At 32.5% G+C, this 17469-nt stretch overlaps 1 protein-coding gene across 11 annotated transcripts; it reads right to left on the reverse strand.

The window, feature by feature from the left end:
- Positions 1–513: 513 nt before the first annotated feature.
- LOC120329680 (uncharacterized) lies at positions 514–17363 on the reverse strand. Of its 11 annotated transcripts, XM_078118900.1 has the most exons (33): positions 17272–17363; positions 17006–17038; positions 16532–16675; positions 14958–15017; positions 14525–14590; positions 14403–14438; positions 14214–14339; positions 13979–14050; positions 13236–13274; positions 12623–12694; positions 11799–11838; positions 11156–11226; positions 10392–10430; positions 9936–10007; positions 8512–8586; positions 8298–8345; positions 7773–7856; positions 7532–7600; positions 7367–7450; positions 6797–6865; positions 6632–6715; positions 6233–6301; positions 6067–6150; positions 5672–5740; positions 5506–5589; positions 5111–5179; positions 4945–5028; positions 3673–3741; positions 3043–3126; positions 2836–2889; positions 1626–1691; positions 1121–1183; positions 514–793 (listed from the first exon to the last, which is right to left on the reverse strand). In XM_078118900.1, exons 1-33 carry the CDS (start codon positions 17315–17317, stop codon positions 762–764), a joined length of 2256 nt encoding a protein of 751 aa, XP_077975026.1. In that variant the 5' UTR covers positions 17318–17363; the 3' UTR covers positions 514–761. The 11 variants fall into 11 exon arrangements, with proteins under 11 accessions (XP_077975026.1, XP_077975022.1, XP_077975025.1 ...); XM_078118896.1 differs by having other exon boundaries at positions 14214–14438; XM_078118899.1 differs by lacking the exon at positions 13236–13274 and having other exon boundaries at positions 14214–14438.
- Positions 17364–17469: the final 106 nt, after the last annotated feature.

The raw sequence follows: 17469 nt of genomic DNA on the forward strand, positions 1-17469 counted from the left end.
CATTGCTAGTTGACGAACTAATAAATTTCTCTCTTATTCTTTTTCACAATACTTCCTTTCTCCCACGCAGAATCTTTCACTCGTCGTCGCTTGACTATTTCAAGAAAACAAAGCGCACGTGTGGCCGACACGTCATCGTACATATCAAACGACGTCATTCTCATATCTGCACCACCTTAGTGTACGCTAAACCCGTTCTGCTGGCCGCACGTAATGTGTCCACGTGTCAGGGTTTGACCACCCTGCCATAGATCAACTTATCTACATCAACTGTCGCGACAATCCATTCCAGAGAAATTCTCAATTTACCTTCCGCAATCCTGCGTGAAACCAAATTTGAACTCGATCTCTCGTGGTGTTACGTAAGTACTAAGTAGGTGTATTCTTGCAAAGTAAAAGAAGTATGATTTGCCGCTCATGTTATTTTGGTAATTTTGTGATTGGCCACTCTGAATAAGTTGGACAATCCATACCAACTTCCTTCCCTCACACAATTGAATCATTTACTGTGTGTCGGTTATATTGTTTATTCAATTTCATGGTATAGTTATAGTGCATAACATGATAGTCTTGAAATAATGGACATCGAAGTTCAGAATATTGAAACCTTTACTAAACATTAATAAAAACTGGTCAAATTATATTTTTATTTCGTACTTTCCTTCTTGTTGCTCTGATAGTAAATATGCAATTTTACAATTTAATATAGACCTCTCAATAAGAAAGTAGGCATAACTTAATATTGCAATATATCTTTCTTTCTACCATTTTGGCCATTCGCCTCCGTTGCCTCCTGCAAAATTTTGAAATAAACGTGTGATTATTGATATATTTTCTTGCACCAATCTCGACATTAATAGAGTGGGTGTTGTCGATTCATTGGCCGTCTTTACGAGCTCATTCTATACCGTTCATTTTTTTAATCATTTGGTAAAATAAATATTATAAAAACAGCTTTTGGAATTAATGCTTTTAGTGTTTTGAAATTGAAGGTGCGGTTTTACAAGTGTATGTGAAGTTTACGACTATTACTATATAATGTAAGATCATTTCAAGGAATGGAATATTCCCAATGTTAAGATGTTTTATGTAGCCATAATAAATAATATATATCCCTTACCCATAAACATTTTCATCACTGAACTCATTATTTCAGAGAAATCCCCCTTTCCACTGTAACCACCTGTAAAATGGTTATTGGACGCTAGATTCATATATACTATTTCTTGCTTAAAAGTGCCTTTTGGGACGTAGCCTATATGTACAAAAATGGCTCATTTGGTCAAGCTAACTTTTCTAACTTGGTATGAGCGATTAAATTGTAAGAACTATAGACTAAATTTCAAGTATATTTTAAAAGCATTTCTAACTTATCCACTCATTCCATATTCGGACCGATCTAACTCCATTTTTGTTATTTTTTTCGAAAACTGGACTCAGATAAAATTAATTAATAATTGTACACAATTCTACTGCTTTATTAGCATGTACGATAGTAGCGCCAGGAAAAATGTTAATGCAAGAAGTTTGACAACTGAATGAAAAATGTCTGGATTAGCTTTTGGTGTTTCTTTTTTCAAATTTGTTGTTAAAGCGCATAGCTTATAATATTTAGACAAACCAACCTTTTCCCCACCCGCGGCCTTTCATCCAATCTTCGAATCCACCTTTTTCTCCCATGGAACTATAATCTATTGTAAAACAATGAAATGATAAAGATAACAAAAAGGATATTAGTAGTATTTAGTGGTACTTTGGGTGATAATATGAATGCATGAGGAAGTGCGAATTCCTGAAGACTCTGAAATACTGATTTTACATGTTGTTCATCACCTGCCTGATTTATTTATTTTCAGTCACCAAAACCGCCCATTGATTTACCGTCAATACCAAAAGCAGAGTTTATCAAATTATGCAGTAAAATGGTTTAGATTAAGTATTCTCACGCATTACTCTATGAAGTTAGGCTCAAGGCGATTTCCGATGGCGATGTAACAGATGAAACCATATTTAGGTCTTCGTTATACTTGCTTTACTTAAAACGTATGTTAATCAAATCTTCTATTGGTTAACCGCGTTGATGTTTAAATGTGAAGTAGTTACTACTGTTGTTACCAATATTCTAGAAAATTTGAATATTCTGAAGCATGTACAAATTACATTTATTATGTAAGAGTTTAAGTAAATATACCATTTGTTTTTCATGTGAATAAAAAATATCGATTATTATATGAATAGGAGTTGTCAACATTCAATATTATATACACCTCACTCCTAATGAAGTATATTTTCATTGATCGCATACATATTTCACTTTTTTCGTAAAATAGAAGAAAAATTTGAGTGCAATGTTTTGTTGCCTTAAGTATATTAAGGCTTCTTTATATTTATCGGTGTGCGACCATTTACATCAAATTGTTCATGTTTGAACGAATTCATACTTATTCTGGTCGCTTCATTATTGTAAATTTTCAAATACACAACTAAAATTAACAACTACTTGTTAGGACAAATATCAAGTATTTAGAAAAAGTTGCGGACTTTAGAAAGGGGAAAAAATTTTTTTTTTTGATTATTTCAGTCATAATCCACGGAATTATTTTGAGAATATCCGTTTCAAAAGTTGCATTAAACAAAAGTTATCTGTTCACAACCTGAGTATAACCTTCCCGTACTTCCCGGCGAGCACCCGTTTGTGAAAATATTAGTTGGATTCGGCTAACTGAAGTTAACCCACAATTGGATAAACGAATTTTAAAACCAGACTACTGATACGTTAAGACCAATTTTGCCGGACTTTTTTCTTATTTTCAATGAAGTTATATTTGTACTGACCGTATCCACCCATTCCACCACGTCTTGCTGTTTTACTACCGTATTTGCTCTGCCCTTTAATGAAAAAAAAAGAGATTTAAATATGTCAATCCACTTGATTTTAAGTTATATACTGATTAAATCGTTACCTACTTTCTGGATTTGTATTAAAATATTTGTTTGAATTTTCGTGACATTTTGAAAAATCGAAAGTAAAATGAATCTTACATCCTGGAGCCAATCCTTCTAAAACTCCTAAGGTCAGTTCTGTAACTTTCTCTGCGTTTCGTTTTGGATCCCATTGAAATCCACCTAATTGAAATAATACCATTGTTAGCAAAAGTAATCAAAAATCAGCAGTTTATTTGAATGTTTGAGATGATGCCTAACAATTCACCATATCCACTCAATCCCTTCCCATTGTATCCTTCCATTCCTTTGCTATATCCCCCCATACCTTCTGCTTGCTCTATTCAAAAATATTGTGAGTCAAGGTTATTATTTTGCAGAAGCAAATGAGTTTCAATACATTGTGCTGTGGTTGTTTTTGTTTGTTAAACTTTCATGCAAGAAATGAAAAATCAGAATTTATAGATATAGTACTAAGCTTTTCGTTAATTTTTTACGTAATGTTAATGAGGTATGGTAATCATTAAATTACTCGGAATCGCATAAACATGCAGTTTAATACTGATACCAAATATTGTTGGGGGAATATTTTTAACTGCGCAAGTAATCCGGTATGTTTCCTAATCTAACAACAACAGATACTTACAGCCAGGAAATAGTAAAATATTATTATGAATGTTACTGTTAGGAATTCTTGGAAGAATTAAAAAGGTTGACGTTTTATCATACCGTATTGTCCGGCTGCTTTACTACCGTATCCTCCAGCTCCGTAACTTCCTTTTCCCATCTTACCTTGCCCTTTTAAAATATTAACATTACTTTATCTGTATGTTTTTTAGTAAGATGAAATTACACATATTGAAAATGATGATCAAATTTGTCGATCAACTATAACATTATTATTGAATGGTTTTGAAATAGGAGGTAATGAGAAAAACAGTATTATTTAATTTGGTGATGCGTAAGGTTAAATGATGCTTCGTACGTCAAAATATGAGTCGCTCCGAATTGAATAAACAGTGAAATGCTGATATCATACAAAATCAAAAATAAACTTTTGCGTCGTTTTCAAGCATGATATATGCTTGTCCGAGTTTTATGACCCCGGGTTGTGCGTCACTCCCTTTTTGGCATATTTCTAATTCTACAAGTTTTATATCTGTAAGTATTTGAAATCTAAGCTATGCACATAGGAGTATGTTATTGGACACGTAGTGGACATAACGATCGTTTCAATATTATGTTGTTGTTGTTCTTGTTCTTTGACACGTTTATAAAAATTCGCTTTTCTCTTCGAATACTTGACCAATTGCTTTGAAATTTTCAGTGGTTAAAGATAAAAATTTTCTCCAGAAGGCTATTACGTTTTTTTTCGCTATGACGTCATCAAAATTATGTGACTCTACGTGTCCATATATTTGAGCATAGCTCTCTTGTTACTTGAAAGAAAGCTATTTGAGCAGGCCAGTAATCGTTTTAGCTCGTAAACACGGTAATAATCACAATAATAAAGAAACAATCAGCGTCCTCGCTGAGAATTTCTCGCTATGAACCCGCTCTTTTGTTTCTTGAATATTTAGCGTTCGACGCCGTCTGAAGCGGCATGTTTGGATTTGTCTGAAAGCTCACGTAATTGTCTAATTCGAGAGACTTTGTTGTCGAGTCGGTTTCGCTTGAATTGATCACACCGATGAACAATACAAAACCTTTTTTAAAAAAAAAAAAATTCTCTCATTTACAACGCGCACGGATAAGCGAATATCGCACGCATCAAGAGACACAACTGGCATAAAGCGGCGAAATACCGCTTTCCGATAGATTTAAACTGAAGGTTCTCGCACGTTTGAACAAAAAGTTATGACATTTTTCAGGAGGAGTATACAAAATTCTCCAGCCATTAAGGCTAGATAGGGTTAATCCGAAATTCAGTTAAGGTAATATTTTCAACTGCACAAGTAATCTGGTATGTTCCCTATTAATCGAATAACAACAGAGACTTACAGCCAGGAAATAGTCCTTCTAAAACACCCAATGTCATTTCTGTAACACCTTGCGCTTTTTTTGCTGGGTTCCATTGTACACCACCTTATCGAAATAAAAAATATTTTTATGAATGTTACTGTTAGAAATTATTGTAAGAATTAAAAATGTTGACGTTTTATCATACCGTATTGTCCGGCTGCTTTACTACCGTATCCTCCAGCTCCATAACTTCCTTTTCCCATCTTACCTTGCCCTTTTAAAATATTAACATTACTTTATCCATATGTTTTTTAGTAAGATGAAATTACATATATTGAAAATGATGATCAAATTTGTCGATCAACTATAACATTATTATTGAATGGTTTTGAAATAGGAGGTAATGAGAAAAACAGTATTATTTAATTTGGTGATGCGTAAGGTTAAATGATGCATCGTACGTCAAAATATGAGTCGCTCGAAATTGAATAAACAGTGAAATGCTGATATCATTAATCCGAAATTCAGTTAAGGTAATATTTTCAACCGCACAAGTAATCCGGTATGTTTCCTATTAATCGAATAACAACAGAGACTTACAGCCAGGAAATAGTCCTTCTAAAACACCCAATGTCATTTCTGTGACACCTTGCGCCTTTTTTGCTGGGTTCCATTGTACACCACCTTATCGAAATAAAAAATATTTTTATGAATGTTACTGTTAGAAATTATTGTAAGAATTAAAAATGTTGACGTTTTATCATACCGTATTGTCCGGCTGCTTTACTACCGTATCCTCCAGCTCCATAACTTCCTTTTCCCATCTTACCTTGCCCTTTTAAAATATTAACATTACTTTATCCATATGTTTTTTAGTAAGATGAAATTACATATATTGAAAATGATGATAAAATTTGTCGATCAACTATAACATTATTATTGAATGGTTTTGAAATAGGAGGTAATGAGAAAAACAGTATTATTTAATTTGGTGATGCGCAAGGTTAAATGATGCATCGTACGTCAAAATATGAGTCGCTCGAAATTGAATAAACAGTGAAATGCTGATATCATTAATCCGAAATTCAGTTAAGGTAATATTTTCAACCGCACAAGTAATCCGGTATGTTGCCTATTAATCGAATAACAACAGAGACTTACAGCCAGGAAATAGTCCTTCTAAAACACCCAATGTCATTTCTGTGACACCCTGCGCTTTTTTTGCTGGGTTCCATTGTACACCACCTTATCAAAATAAAAAATATTTTTATGAATGTTACTGTTAGAAATTATTGTAAGAATTAAAAATGATGACGTTTTATCATACCGTATTGTCCGGCTGCTTTACTACCGTATCCTCCAGCTCCATAACTTCCTTTTCCCAACTTACTTCGCCCTTTTAAAATATTACTATTACTTTATGTATGTATATGTGTTTTAGTAAGATGAAATTACACATATTGAAATTAGTAATCAAATTTGTCGATCAACTATAACATTATTATTGAATGGTTTAGAAATAGGAAGTAATGAGAAAAACAGTATTATTTAATTTGGTGATGCGTAAGGTTAAATGAGGCTTCGTACGTCAAAATATGAGTTGCTCGGAATTGAATAAACAGTGAAATGCTGATATCATCGATCCGAAATTCAGTTAAGGTAATATTTTCAACCGCACAAGTAATCCGGTATGTTTCTTATTAATCGAATAACAACAGAGACTTACAGCCAGGAAATAGTCCTTCTAAAACACCCAATGTCATTTCTGTGACACCCTGCGCTTTTTTTGCTGGGTTCCATTGCACCCCACCTTTTGAAAAGTAAAATTTGTTTATCAATCAAACTAGCAGGAAATTCAGGAAGAATTCAAAATGTTGACGTTTTATCATACCGTATTGTCCGTATGCTTTACTACCGTATGCTCCAGCTCCATAACTTCCTTTTCCAATCTTACTTCGCCCTTTCAAAATGATAACACTACTTTATATTTGTTTTAAGAATAAATTATACAAATTCAGTTTAGTAATCAAATTTATCACCCAACGATAACTATGTTATTGAATGGATTTAAAAATAGTAGGTTATGAGAAAAATACTACTATTTATTTTAGTGACTACTAAATCTTACATCCTGTAACCAATTCAAAATATTGTGAGTCAACATGTCATTCTGCACAAGCAAATGAGGTTTTATACGTAGTGTGGTATCTGTTGTTGTTGGTTAAGCATTCACGCAAAAAATAGAAAAAAAAACGAAATTGAAAATAAAACAATAGTCATAAGCTTCTCGTTAATTATTCTACATAATATTAATGATGTATGTCAAAACATAAATTTCTCGGAATTGAAAAAAACAGTAAAATGCTTATACAAATTAGTCCCAAATATTGTTAGGGGAATATTTTCAACCGCGCAAATAATCCGGTATGTTACTTATAATCGAATAACAACAGAGACTTACAACCAGGAAATAGTCCTTCCAAAACACCCAATGTCATTTCTGTGACACCCTGCGCGGTTTTTGCTGGGTTCCATTGCACCCCACCTTTTGAAAAGTAAAATTTGTTTATCAGGTATACTATCAGGAAATCCTGGAAGAATTCAAAATGTTGACGTTTTATCATACCGTAATATCCGGCTGCTTGACTACCGTATCCTCCAGCTCCATAACTTCCTTTTCCAATCTTACTTCGCCCTTTTAAAACAATAATATTAATTTATATGATTTTTAGTATAAGAATAAATTATAAATATTGAAATTAGTAATCAAATTTGTCGACCAACAATAACTATATTATTGAATAGATTTAAAAATAGAAGGTTATGAAAAAACACTACTATTTATTTTGATGACTACTAAATCTTACATCCTGGAAGTAATCCGTCTAGGACACCCAATGTAATTTCTGTCACTGTTTGAGCACTCTTTCTAGGATTCCATTCCATTCCACCTGATTTTCAAAATAATATAAAATAATTTGTATTCTGGGAATTCACAATCATAACGGTATTAAATTGTAATAATATTGTAGTAAAGATACTTTAATAAGGTTTAAAAATTTTATTTGTTCAGTTTGCTAAAAATTGTTGTAAACTGTTGCAAAACAAAAATGTGATTGACAAATAATTGGTACAAATATCATAAAACATATTTTTCACACAGTATCACATCATGGAGTAACCAGCCATTTAGTTGGAGAATGCATTTTAAATTAAGGTAAAATAATTGGTAATGGTCCTCTTGAGTACCACGGTTTCATGTATACGTTATATCTGCATTCAAAAAATTGTGTGTTTTTTCAGATGTGTTATAACATTTTCTATGATATCTTTTTTACAACCTTTTATATTGTAAAATATAGATTTAATTAATTGAATATCAAAACTCTTACCGAACCCCAACTTTCCTTTACCGCCGTATCCACCTTGTTTACTTTGCCCTGAACAAAGCAGCGAATGTTGAAAGAGCTGCATTTTAATCAAACCAACATGCCATAGGACGAAGCCCATGTCGCGTGTATACTGGTTTTGCTTAGTTAGCTTCAGAGTTTAAGTAGAATGAAATAAAACAGCCAAATAAAACAATGTTATAATTAAATAACTCACATCCTGGAAACAATCCATCCAGAACTCCTAATGCCAGTTCTGTTATTGTTTTCGCAGGACTTGACTGTTTTCCTCCTTTGCGGATGCATGAGATAGAACAATAATTGGTGTAATTGTTTACGTATTGTATAATAGGATTTAAAGACATGTGCTTTTTACGATATTCGGGGACACATATGACTCAAGAATCGAAATAATCCTACCCACCACGATATCTCACTAAATTTTGAGAACGAAAAAGCCCTTAATGTGACATTTAATCGCTCAGAAAACAGGTCATCATATTTAAGGAAAAATTGTTCACGATAGGTTGCCAGTGTATTCAAGTGGATGTGGCAATTGCTTGGGGTCTTTCAACGCTAGGTGGCGAAGCGATACCATGCAGAGATTACGCGCCAAACGACATGCTGACGCGCGAGGCTAACAGACATTGTTGAAGGTGAAACATGAACACACGTTCTCCAAATAGTATTTAAATATATTTGTTACATGAAATAAAATCATAATGTGTTGTCAAATGTTGGTGGAACAAGACGAAAGAAAATTGATGTTGAGCGCCAAGGTCTTAATGGCACATAGACGTCAAAGTCTCTTTACTGGACGCGTACGGAAAATACCGTGGTCGATTTACTGTGCCTCTGCATATTACGATGATTTTGAGCATTATGAAACTTGAAAACATATTTTAAAACTTAATAAGATGATTTGAGGCAACTTTTGATACAAAATGACCTTTCTGTATTTATGTTTATGTAAATGTTTGGAATGATTTAACTATTTCATTCAACCCAATAAAACCAACATCGACATAAGATACTTGAAAGTGAAAAATTTTATTCTATCTATATCCCGAGTATAATTCTTCTTTGTCAGTTTTGTGATTGTTTTTGTACTAATTTGGGAAACCCACTTTCATTTTTCGTGAACACCAATATTAATTGAATAATATTTGAAATGAAAACGACCCATGGCATGTTTGCTGCTGTTGTTGGCGTATGAATAGTTTCCGAGACTAAAATCAGTATCAGTAGTTCAGTTTTTATCATACTAAAATTACACTTTGAAGAAACATCAACTAAAATGGGGAAAATGCCATTTAGGTCATACAACGTCCAACATTCCGCCCCAAGATTTGTTAGTTTCATAATTCACTGTCAGACCATCATAAGACATTTTGCATAATTTTCAGAAATTTCATATTCTATTCGGAACAATTCTTTCATTGAAATTTGCTGAAATTACAGTGTTCGTATTACGCTAACCTTCCATTATCATAGCTTGTTAAATCATTTTATCCGAAGTTATTGAGACTTATAATATATGCAGTATATATGAGTACATCGTTAAAACAACTTATTTTGTCAATATGCGTTTCGAGTGAATTTATGTTTTGAACTTGATATGAAAAAAACATAAAATCTAACCTCCTGGAAGAAGTCGATCTAAAACTTTGGTTATGATTTCCATGACAGCGTCGACATCACTTTTTTTCCCGCCTGAAAACAAACAAATATTTATGTACAAATGTAACCATGGTGCTGCGGAGCAGGTAGCATCTAATATTTTTGAGCGTTATGAAACTTGAAAATAAGCACTCTGGCTAGATCGGCCAGAAAAAGAATCAAATTAAACAATCAAACAAAAAAAGAAGAATTCATCTGTTGTAAAAACATCTTGTTTTCCATACGTGAATTTGCATAGTCGAATTTCAAAATATCTAGCCCGCCAACTTGTATTGTGGCCAACGAACAACAAATTATTAACGATCTTCGAGATAAAGAATATTTTTATATCTTATTATTCTATTCCAATGCGATTTTATTGCAATAGACACATATGCGATAAAATATTAGTGACTTTATATTAATAAATTCTCTCACCCGTTTGTATTATTCCTTTACTGTCGTATCCACTTTTACCTATTCCCGAGTACAAAAAAGATGAAAAACTTACTAAGATGATTTAGGCAACTTTTGATACAAAATGACCTTCCTGTATTTATATTTTTGTGAATGTTTGGAATGATTTAACTATTAGATTCAAGTCAATAAAACCAACATCGAAAACCGATAAGATACTTATAGTCCAAAATTTTATTCTATCTATATCCCGAGTATAACTCTTCTTTGTCAGTTCTGTGATTATTTTTGTACTAATTTAGGATAACCACTTTATTTTGTGTGAACACCAATATTAATTGAATAATATTTAAAATGAAAACGACCCATGGCATGTTGGCTGCTGTTGTTGGGGTATGAATAGTTTCCGAGACTAAAATCAGTATCAGTAGTTCACTTTTTATCATACTAAAATTACACATTGAAGGAACATTATATAAAATGGTGAAAACGCCATTTAGGTCATACAATCTCGGACATTCCGCCCAGAAATTTGTTAATTTCATATTCCACTATCAGACCATCATAAGACATTTTGCATAATTTTCCAAAATTTCATATTCTATTCGGAACACTTCTTTCAATATTTGATTTAATTTTGCTGAAATTACAGTGTTCGTATTAAGCTAACCTTGTATTATCATAACTTTTTAAATCATTTTTCGTTAAAACAACTTATTTTGTCGATGAGCGTTTCGAGTGAATTTATGTTTTGAATTTGGTATAAAGAGTACATGAAATCTAACCTCCTGGAAGAAGTCGATCTAAAACGTTTGTTATGATTTTCATGAGAGCGTCGACATCACTTTTTTTCCCGCCTGAAAACAAACAAATATTTATGAACAAATATAACCATGGTGCTGCGGAGCAGTTAGCATCTAATATATTTGCTACATGGAATAAAATTATAATGTGTTGTCAAATGTTGGTGGAACAAGACGATAGGAAATATAACAAGAAAATTGATGCTGAGCGCCAAGGTTTTAATGGCACATAGACGTCAACTTATCTTTATTGAACGCGCACGGAAAATACCGTGGTCAGTTTACTGTGCCCCTGCAGTTTACGATGATTTTGAGCATTATGAAACTTGAAAATAAGCACTCTGGCTAGATCAGCCAGAAAAGGAATCCAATTAAACAATCAAACAAAAAAAAGAATGCATCTCCTGTGAAAACATCTTGTTTTCCATACGTGAATTTGCATAGTCGCATTCCAAAATATCTAACCCGCCAACTTGTATTGTGGCCAACGAACGACAGAAGAATACCGATCTTCAAGATGGAGGATATTTTATATATACCTTGATATTCTATTCCAATGCAATTTTATTGCAATGGACACATATGCGATAAAATATTAGTAACATTATATTAATAAATTCTCTCTCCCGTTTGCATTATTCCTTTACTGTCGTATCCACCTTTACCTATTCCCGAGTACAAAACAGATAAAAAATTTAATAAGATGATTTAGGCAACTTTTGATACAAAATGACCTTTTTGTATTTATGTTTTTGTGAATGTTTGGAATGATTTAACTATTAGATTCAACTCAATAAAACCAACATCGAAAACCGATAAGATACTTATAGTGTAAAATTTTATTCTATCTATATCCCGAGTATAACTCCTCTCTGTCAGTTTTGTGATCATTTTTGTACTAATAGGAAACCCACTTTATTTTATGTGAACACCATTATTAAGTGAATAATGAATTATTACAGATATTTAAAATGAAAACGACCCATGGCCAGTTTGCTGCTGTTGTTGAGGTGTGAATAGTTTCCGCGACTAAAAACAGTATCAGTTTTTACCATACAAAAATTACACTTTGATGGAACATCGTGTAAAAAATGAAAAATGCCATTTCGATCATACAACGTCCGACATTCCGCCCCAAAATTTGTTAGCTTCATAATTCACTGTCAGACCATCATAAAACATTTTGCATAATTTTTCAAAATTTCATATTTTATTCGGAATACTTCCTTCAATATTTCATTGAAATTTGCTGAAATTACAGTGTTCGTATTACGCTAACATTCCATTATCATAGCTTTTTAAATCATTTTCCCGCATTTATTAGGACTTATAATATATGCAGTATATATAAAAGTAACCCATGTTTCGTTAGAAAAACATATTTTGTCGATAAACTTTTCGAGTGAATTTATGTTTTGAATTTGGTATAAAGAGAACATAAAATCTAACCTCCTGGAAGAAGTCGATCTAAAACGTTTGTTATGATTTTCTTGAGAGCGTCGACATCACTTTTTTTCCCGCCTAAAAACAAACAAATATTCATGAACAAATATAACCATTTGCTACATGGAATAAAATTATAATGTGTTGTCAAATGTTGGTGGAACAAGACGATAGGCATTATAACAAGAAAACTGATGCTGAGCGCCAAGGTTTTAATGGCGCATAGACGTCAAAGTATCTTTATTGAACGCGCACGGAAAATACCGTGGTCGACTTACTGTGCCCCTGCAGTTTACGATAATTTTGAGCATTATGAAACTTGAAAATAAGCATTCTTGGCTAGATCGGCCCGAAAAAAAATCAAATTAAACAATAAAACGAAAAAAGAATGCATCTCCTGTGAAAACATCTTGTTTTCCATACGTGAATTTGCATAGTCACATTCCAAAATACCTAGCCTGCCAACTTGTATTGTGGCCAACGAACAACAGAAGATTACCGATCTTCAAGATGGAGGATATTTTATATATACTTTGATATTCTATTCCAATGCGATTTTTTTGCAATGGACACATATGCAATATAATATAAGTGACTTTATATTAATAAATTCTCTCACCCGTTTGCATTATTCCTTTACTGTCGTATCCACCTTTACCTATTCCCGAGTACAAAAGAAGATGAAAAACTTAATAAGATGATTTAGGCAACTTTTGACACAAAATGACATTTCTGCTTTTGTGAATGTTTGGAATGATTTATCTATTACATTCAACTTAATAAAACCAACATCGACAACCGATAAGATACTTATAGTGTAAAATTTCATTCTATCTATATCCCGAGTATAACTCCTCTCTGTCAGTTTTGTGATTATTTTTGTACTAATAGGAAACCCACTTTATTTTATTGAGTTAATAATGAATTATTACAGATATTTGAAATGAAAACGACCCATGGTCAGTTTGCTGCTGTTGTTGGGATGTGAATAGTTTCTGCGACTAAAACCAGTATCAGTTTTTATCATACAAAAATTACACTTTGATGGAACATCATGTAAAAAGGGAAAAATGCGGTCATACAATGTCCGACATTCCGCCCCAAAATTTGTTAGTTTCATAATTCACTGTCAAACCATCATAAGACATTTTGCTTAACTTTTCAAAATTTCATATTCTATTCGGAACAATTCTCTCAAAATTTTATTGAATTTTGCTGAAATTACTGTGTTCGTATTAAGCTAACTTTCCATTATCATAGCTTTTTATATCATTTTTCGTTAGAACAACTTATTTTTTGTCGATAAGCGTTTTGAGTGGATTTATGTTTTGAACTTGGTATAAAAAGAACATAAAATCTAACCTCCTGGAAGAAGTTGATCTAAAACTTCGGTTATGATTTTCATGAGAGCGTCGACATCACTTTTTTTCCCGCCTGAACACAAACAAATATTTATGAACAAATGTAACCATGGTGCTGCGGTGCAGTTAGCATGGGTATTCCGTAGAATTAAAGTTTTTTTTTTTAAATTAGAAAATGAGTGTTATTTTATCCCTGAAATGGAAAAAAGTCTTAACATTTTGTTGATAATTCTTACCCTTCCCGAGGTCACCGTAACCGCTATCGTCGCCATCACCATAACCGCTATCGTCGCCATCACCATAACCACCATCGTCGCCATCCCCATAACCGCCATCGTCGCCATCACCATAACCGCCATCTTCGCCATCACTATACCCGCCATCTTCGCCCTCACCATACCCGCCATCTTCACCATCACCATAACCGCCATCTTCATGATCTCTGCCTTTGCCGACCAATCCTACAAAACATTTTACTAATTTATATATATATAATTTAAAAAACAATGTTTCAAGTTATTTCATTGAAATAAAATATTAATCATACCGAGAAGCTTGCCCATGAACTCCATCATTTTTTTCCCGTCATCATCGCCTCCTTTTGGCATTTTTCCTGAAATTAAATATGTAAGGAAAATAAATTCAGGCTCCTGCTCCATACACCAATGGTTATTTTACAAGAGTCATTCAATTCAAAGTGACTGTCTACTGTTTTCTTATAAGATATTAAATATCGCTATAGGTTCTCCGCATGTATTATTTATAATTAATTCGTAAAAGACTGTTACCCTCAGATACGAACCAGAGCTAAGCATAACATATTTCTATTCTAACCATATGTTTATTCAGTTGATAATATTTATAAAAATTCTATATATATTTGTAAAAATTTCTAATAATGTTTACTTTTATGCGTTTTTACTGAATAGGGTTAAATTTTTTTGTTTACGTTTCTATTTATTTATAAGCAAGGATCTTACCCATCAAATCTTTCATGAACTCCATTATTTTTGTTCTTTCATCATCACCACCACGAGATCCTAGTTTACAAATAAAGAACAGAAAGACTGTTAGCAATAAATTACTTTTTTTTTTAAATTTTAAAATGCTAAATAATAATTTACAGCTATGTATTCAAGTACAAGCGCTACTTTCAGGTCATGTTGAAACTTAAAAAAGCTTGCGTTAGTTCTATGACTTAGCAGCTATTTATTTATCAGTGGGAGCAGAATTGGCAGATGAAGCTTTGTGTTCGATAACCTTCACAGCTTCTATTTACACCAGATGCTATCGAATATTGTATACGTCACTTGACTGAAGTTTTATGCTTGTGAAAATTAATACGATTTTTATTAAACTCCATTGTTGAAAATAATTTTATATCTTGACATATGAATTTTTGAAATAACGTAATTTGAGCACAAGCAAGTATGCTCGTCTGTTAGGTATTTATGTGTTGATTGAGATTGGCATATGAATTATATTGTTCCCTGGGCGTGATTGACTCGCCCGAATTAAAAAAAAATTTTGTTTGAAAAGAAGCTTAGTTATATTTCTTCAGGTTCTTGAAGGCCTCAAAAGAAAATTTTGATGTGGAACTATTCATCGAACTTTGTACATCCTGACATATTTTAGCCGATGGCACTAAACGGTATCGTTTGAATATAATTGATGAGCTGAGACGTAATTTTGTTCACTATGCTGTCTCATTTTACATCGTACGCAATTCCTATCTTCGTGCATCAAGTTTCATTGAACTTATTGAGAAATCTATAACCTTCTATCGGTAGTATATTCAAGTGGTTTTCAATTAATCGTCTTGATGGCATTTACATCGAAAGTTTCAATGTCGTAAGTACAAACAAACAAATATCTTTTCACACCCAAATCACAACACCATCTGTATATTTTGTGGTTTTCATTTTGTTTGAATTTGGGAATCTCCGCCGATTTAATCGGGATAGTTCACTTGACGTGCTGCCATATAAAACTAAATTGAAATCAATTATGGATTGACAGATCAAATTATTGAATACAAATTTTTTGTGCAAAAATCACAAGCTACAAAACACATTTTCAATATCCTCAACTTAACCATGAGACTGAAGTTTTGATGCTTTCTGCAAATTTTGAAATCACAAAAATAAGCAACCCGTTTTTTTTTTCAATTTTTTTTAAATGGGTTCAATTTTAAAAAAGTTCAGAAAATTGTGTTATAATAAAAAAAAATAGCTTTATGATATTATTTGGGAAACAAGGTACAGTTTCTGTCGAACAACAATTACAAATTTCTTATTAAGCATTTTAGCACGGGCGGATTTTTTACAAATAATTTGTTAGGATGCACCAAACTCTGGCATAATAAGACTACTAATTTAACAAATGTATAAAACGATCTTTATTATAAATGTTTCTCCATTTTATCATTTTAACTTATGTTAAATGCAGATTTATGTTATTTGTACACAACGGCAACTCAATCCAGGGCCCCGTTATATTCTTAAACTTGCCTATGCAACTATTTTTCAAGTTTTGTACTTAGGACATAACTAACCTTCTCCGTAGCCCTCGTCTTTGTCATCATCATGATCGTCATCATTATCGTCGTCGTCATGACTGTGATCAGCCTCTTCTCCGTCGTGGGTATGCCCATCATCATCACTGTGGTCGTCAGCTTTTCCTCCCATCGGCGACATATCTGTGGAAAATGAATACAAATATATCGTATATTTTACATTACATAACTTGTCTCTCATCGCTAACAAATTCTTTAGGCAAGCATGTAGCGTACGGTACGGAATTTAGATATTTTTCAAGTAAAAAAATGGCGTAAGTATAATACTCAATTAAATATGTCTAAGGATTGGTTCGGGTAAAGGACTTGAACCCGAATATTCTAAAAATACAAATGCAACGCATTCTGACTGCGTTCATCATTTTGTCATTGCGACATGTTTTCCTGTGTTATGTCTCAAAGCGTCTTTTCGTTGATTGGTAAAATTTATTTAAAGAAAATAAAATTTTTCACCTTTTGCTGCGTCTCCATGCTCATCCGCGAAAGCTGAAAATGAATGTAAAATTTTATGTTCCAGTATTTTATTACCTTTAAAAACTTATTCTTATATTTAAAAACTATATACAATATAAATTTGATATTATGTGAACACAAATCATTGCAAATATATAATACTTTTAATACGCATATTGCATTGAATATGAAAAGAATCATAAACTTCTCTTATCAGTATTTTTAATCATATTGAACTAAATACTTTCTAACTTTTAAAAACTCACCGAATGTGAAACACAGAAGAGCTACAGTCAGGAATAGAATCTTCATTTTAATTACTTATCAACCGGAGTCTTGTATAGTAACTGAAAAAAAAATTTACACAAAGGATTTTTTTTAAATATTTTAGAATATCGCGTTTTGCTAATATCGAAGTCATTACAAATTGTGAATATTATTTTTTCCCTGATTTGTATATTTTT

Source organism: Styela clava, chromosome 12 (assembly GCF_964204865.1).
Source record: "Styela clava chromosome 12, kaStyClav1.hap1.2, whole genome shotgun sequence".
NCBI lineage: Eukaryota > Metazoa > Chordata > Ascidiacea > Stolidobranchia > Styelidae > Styela > Styela clava.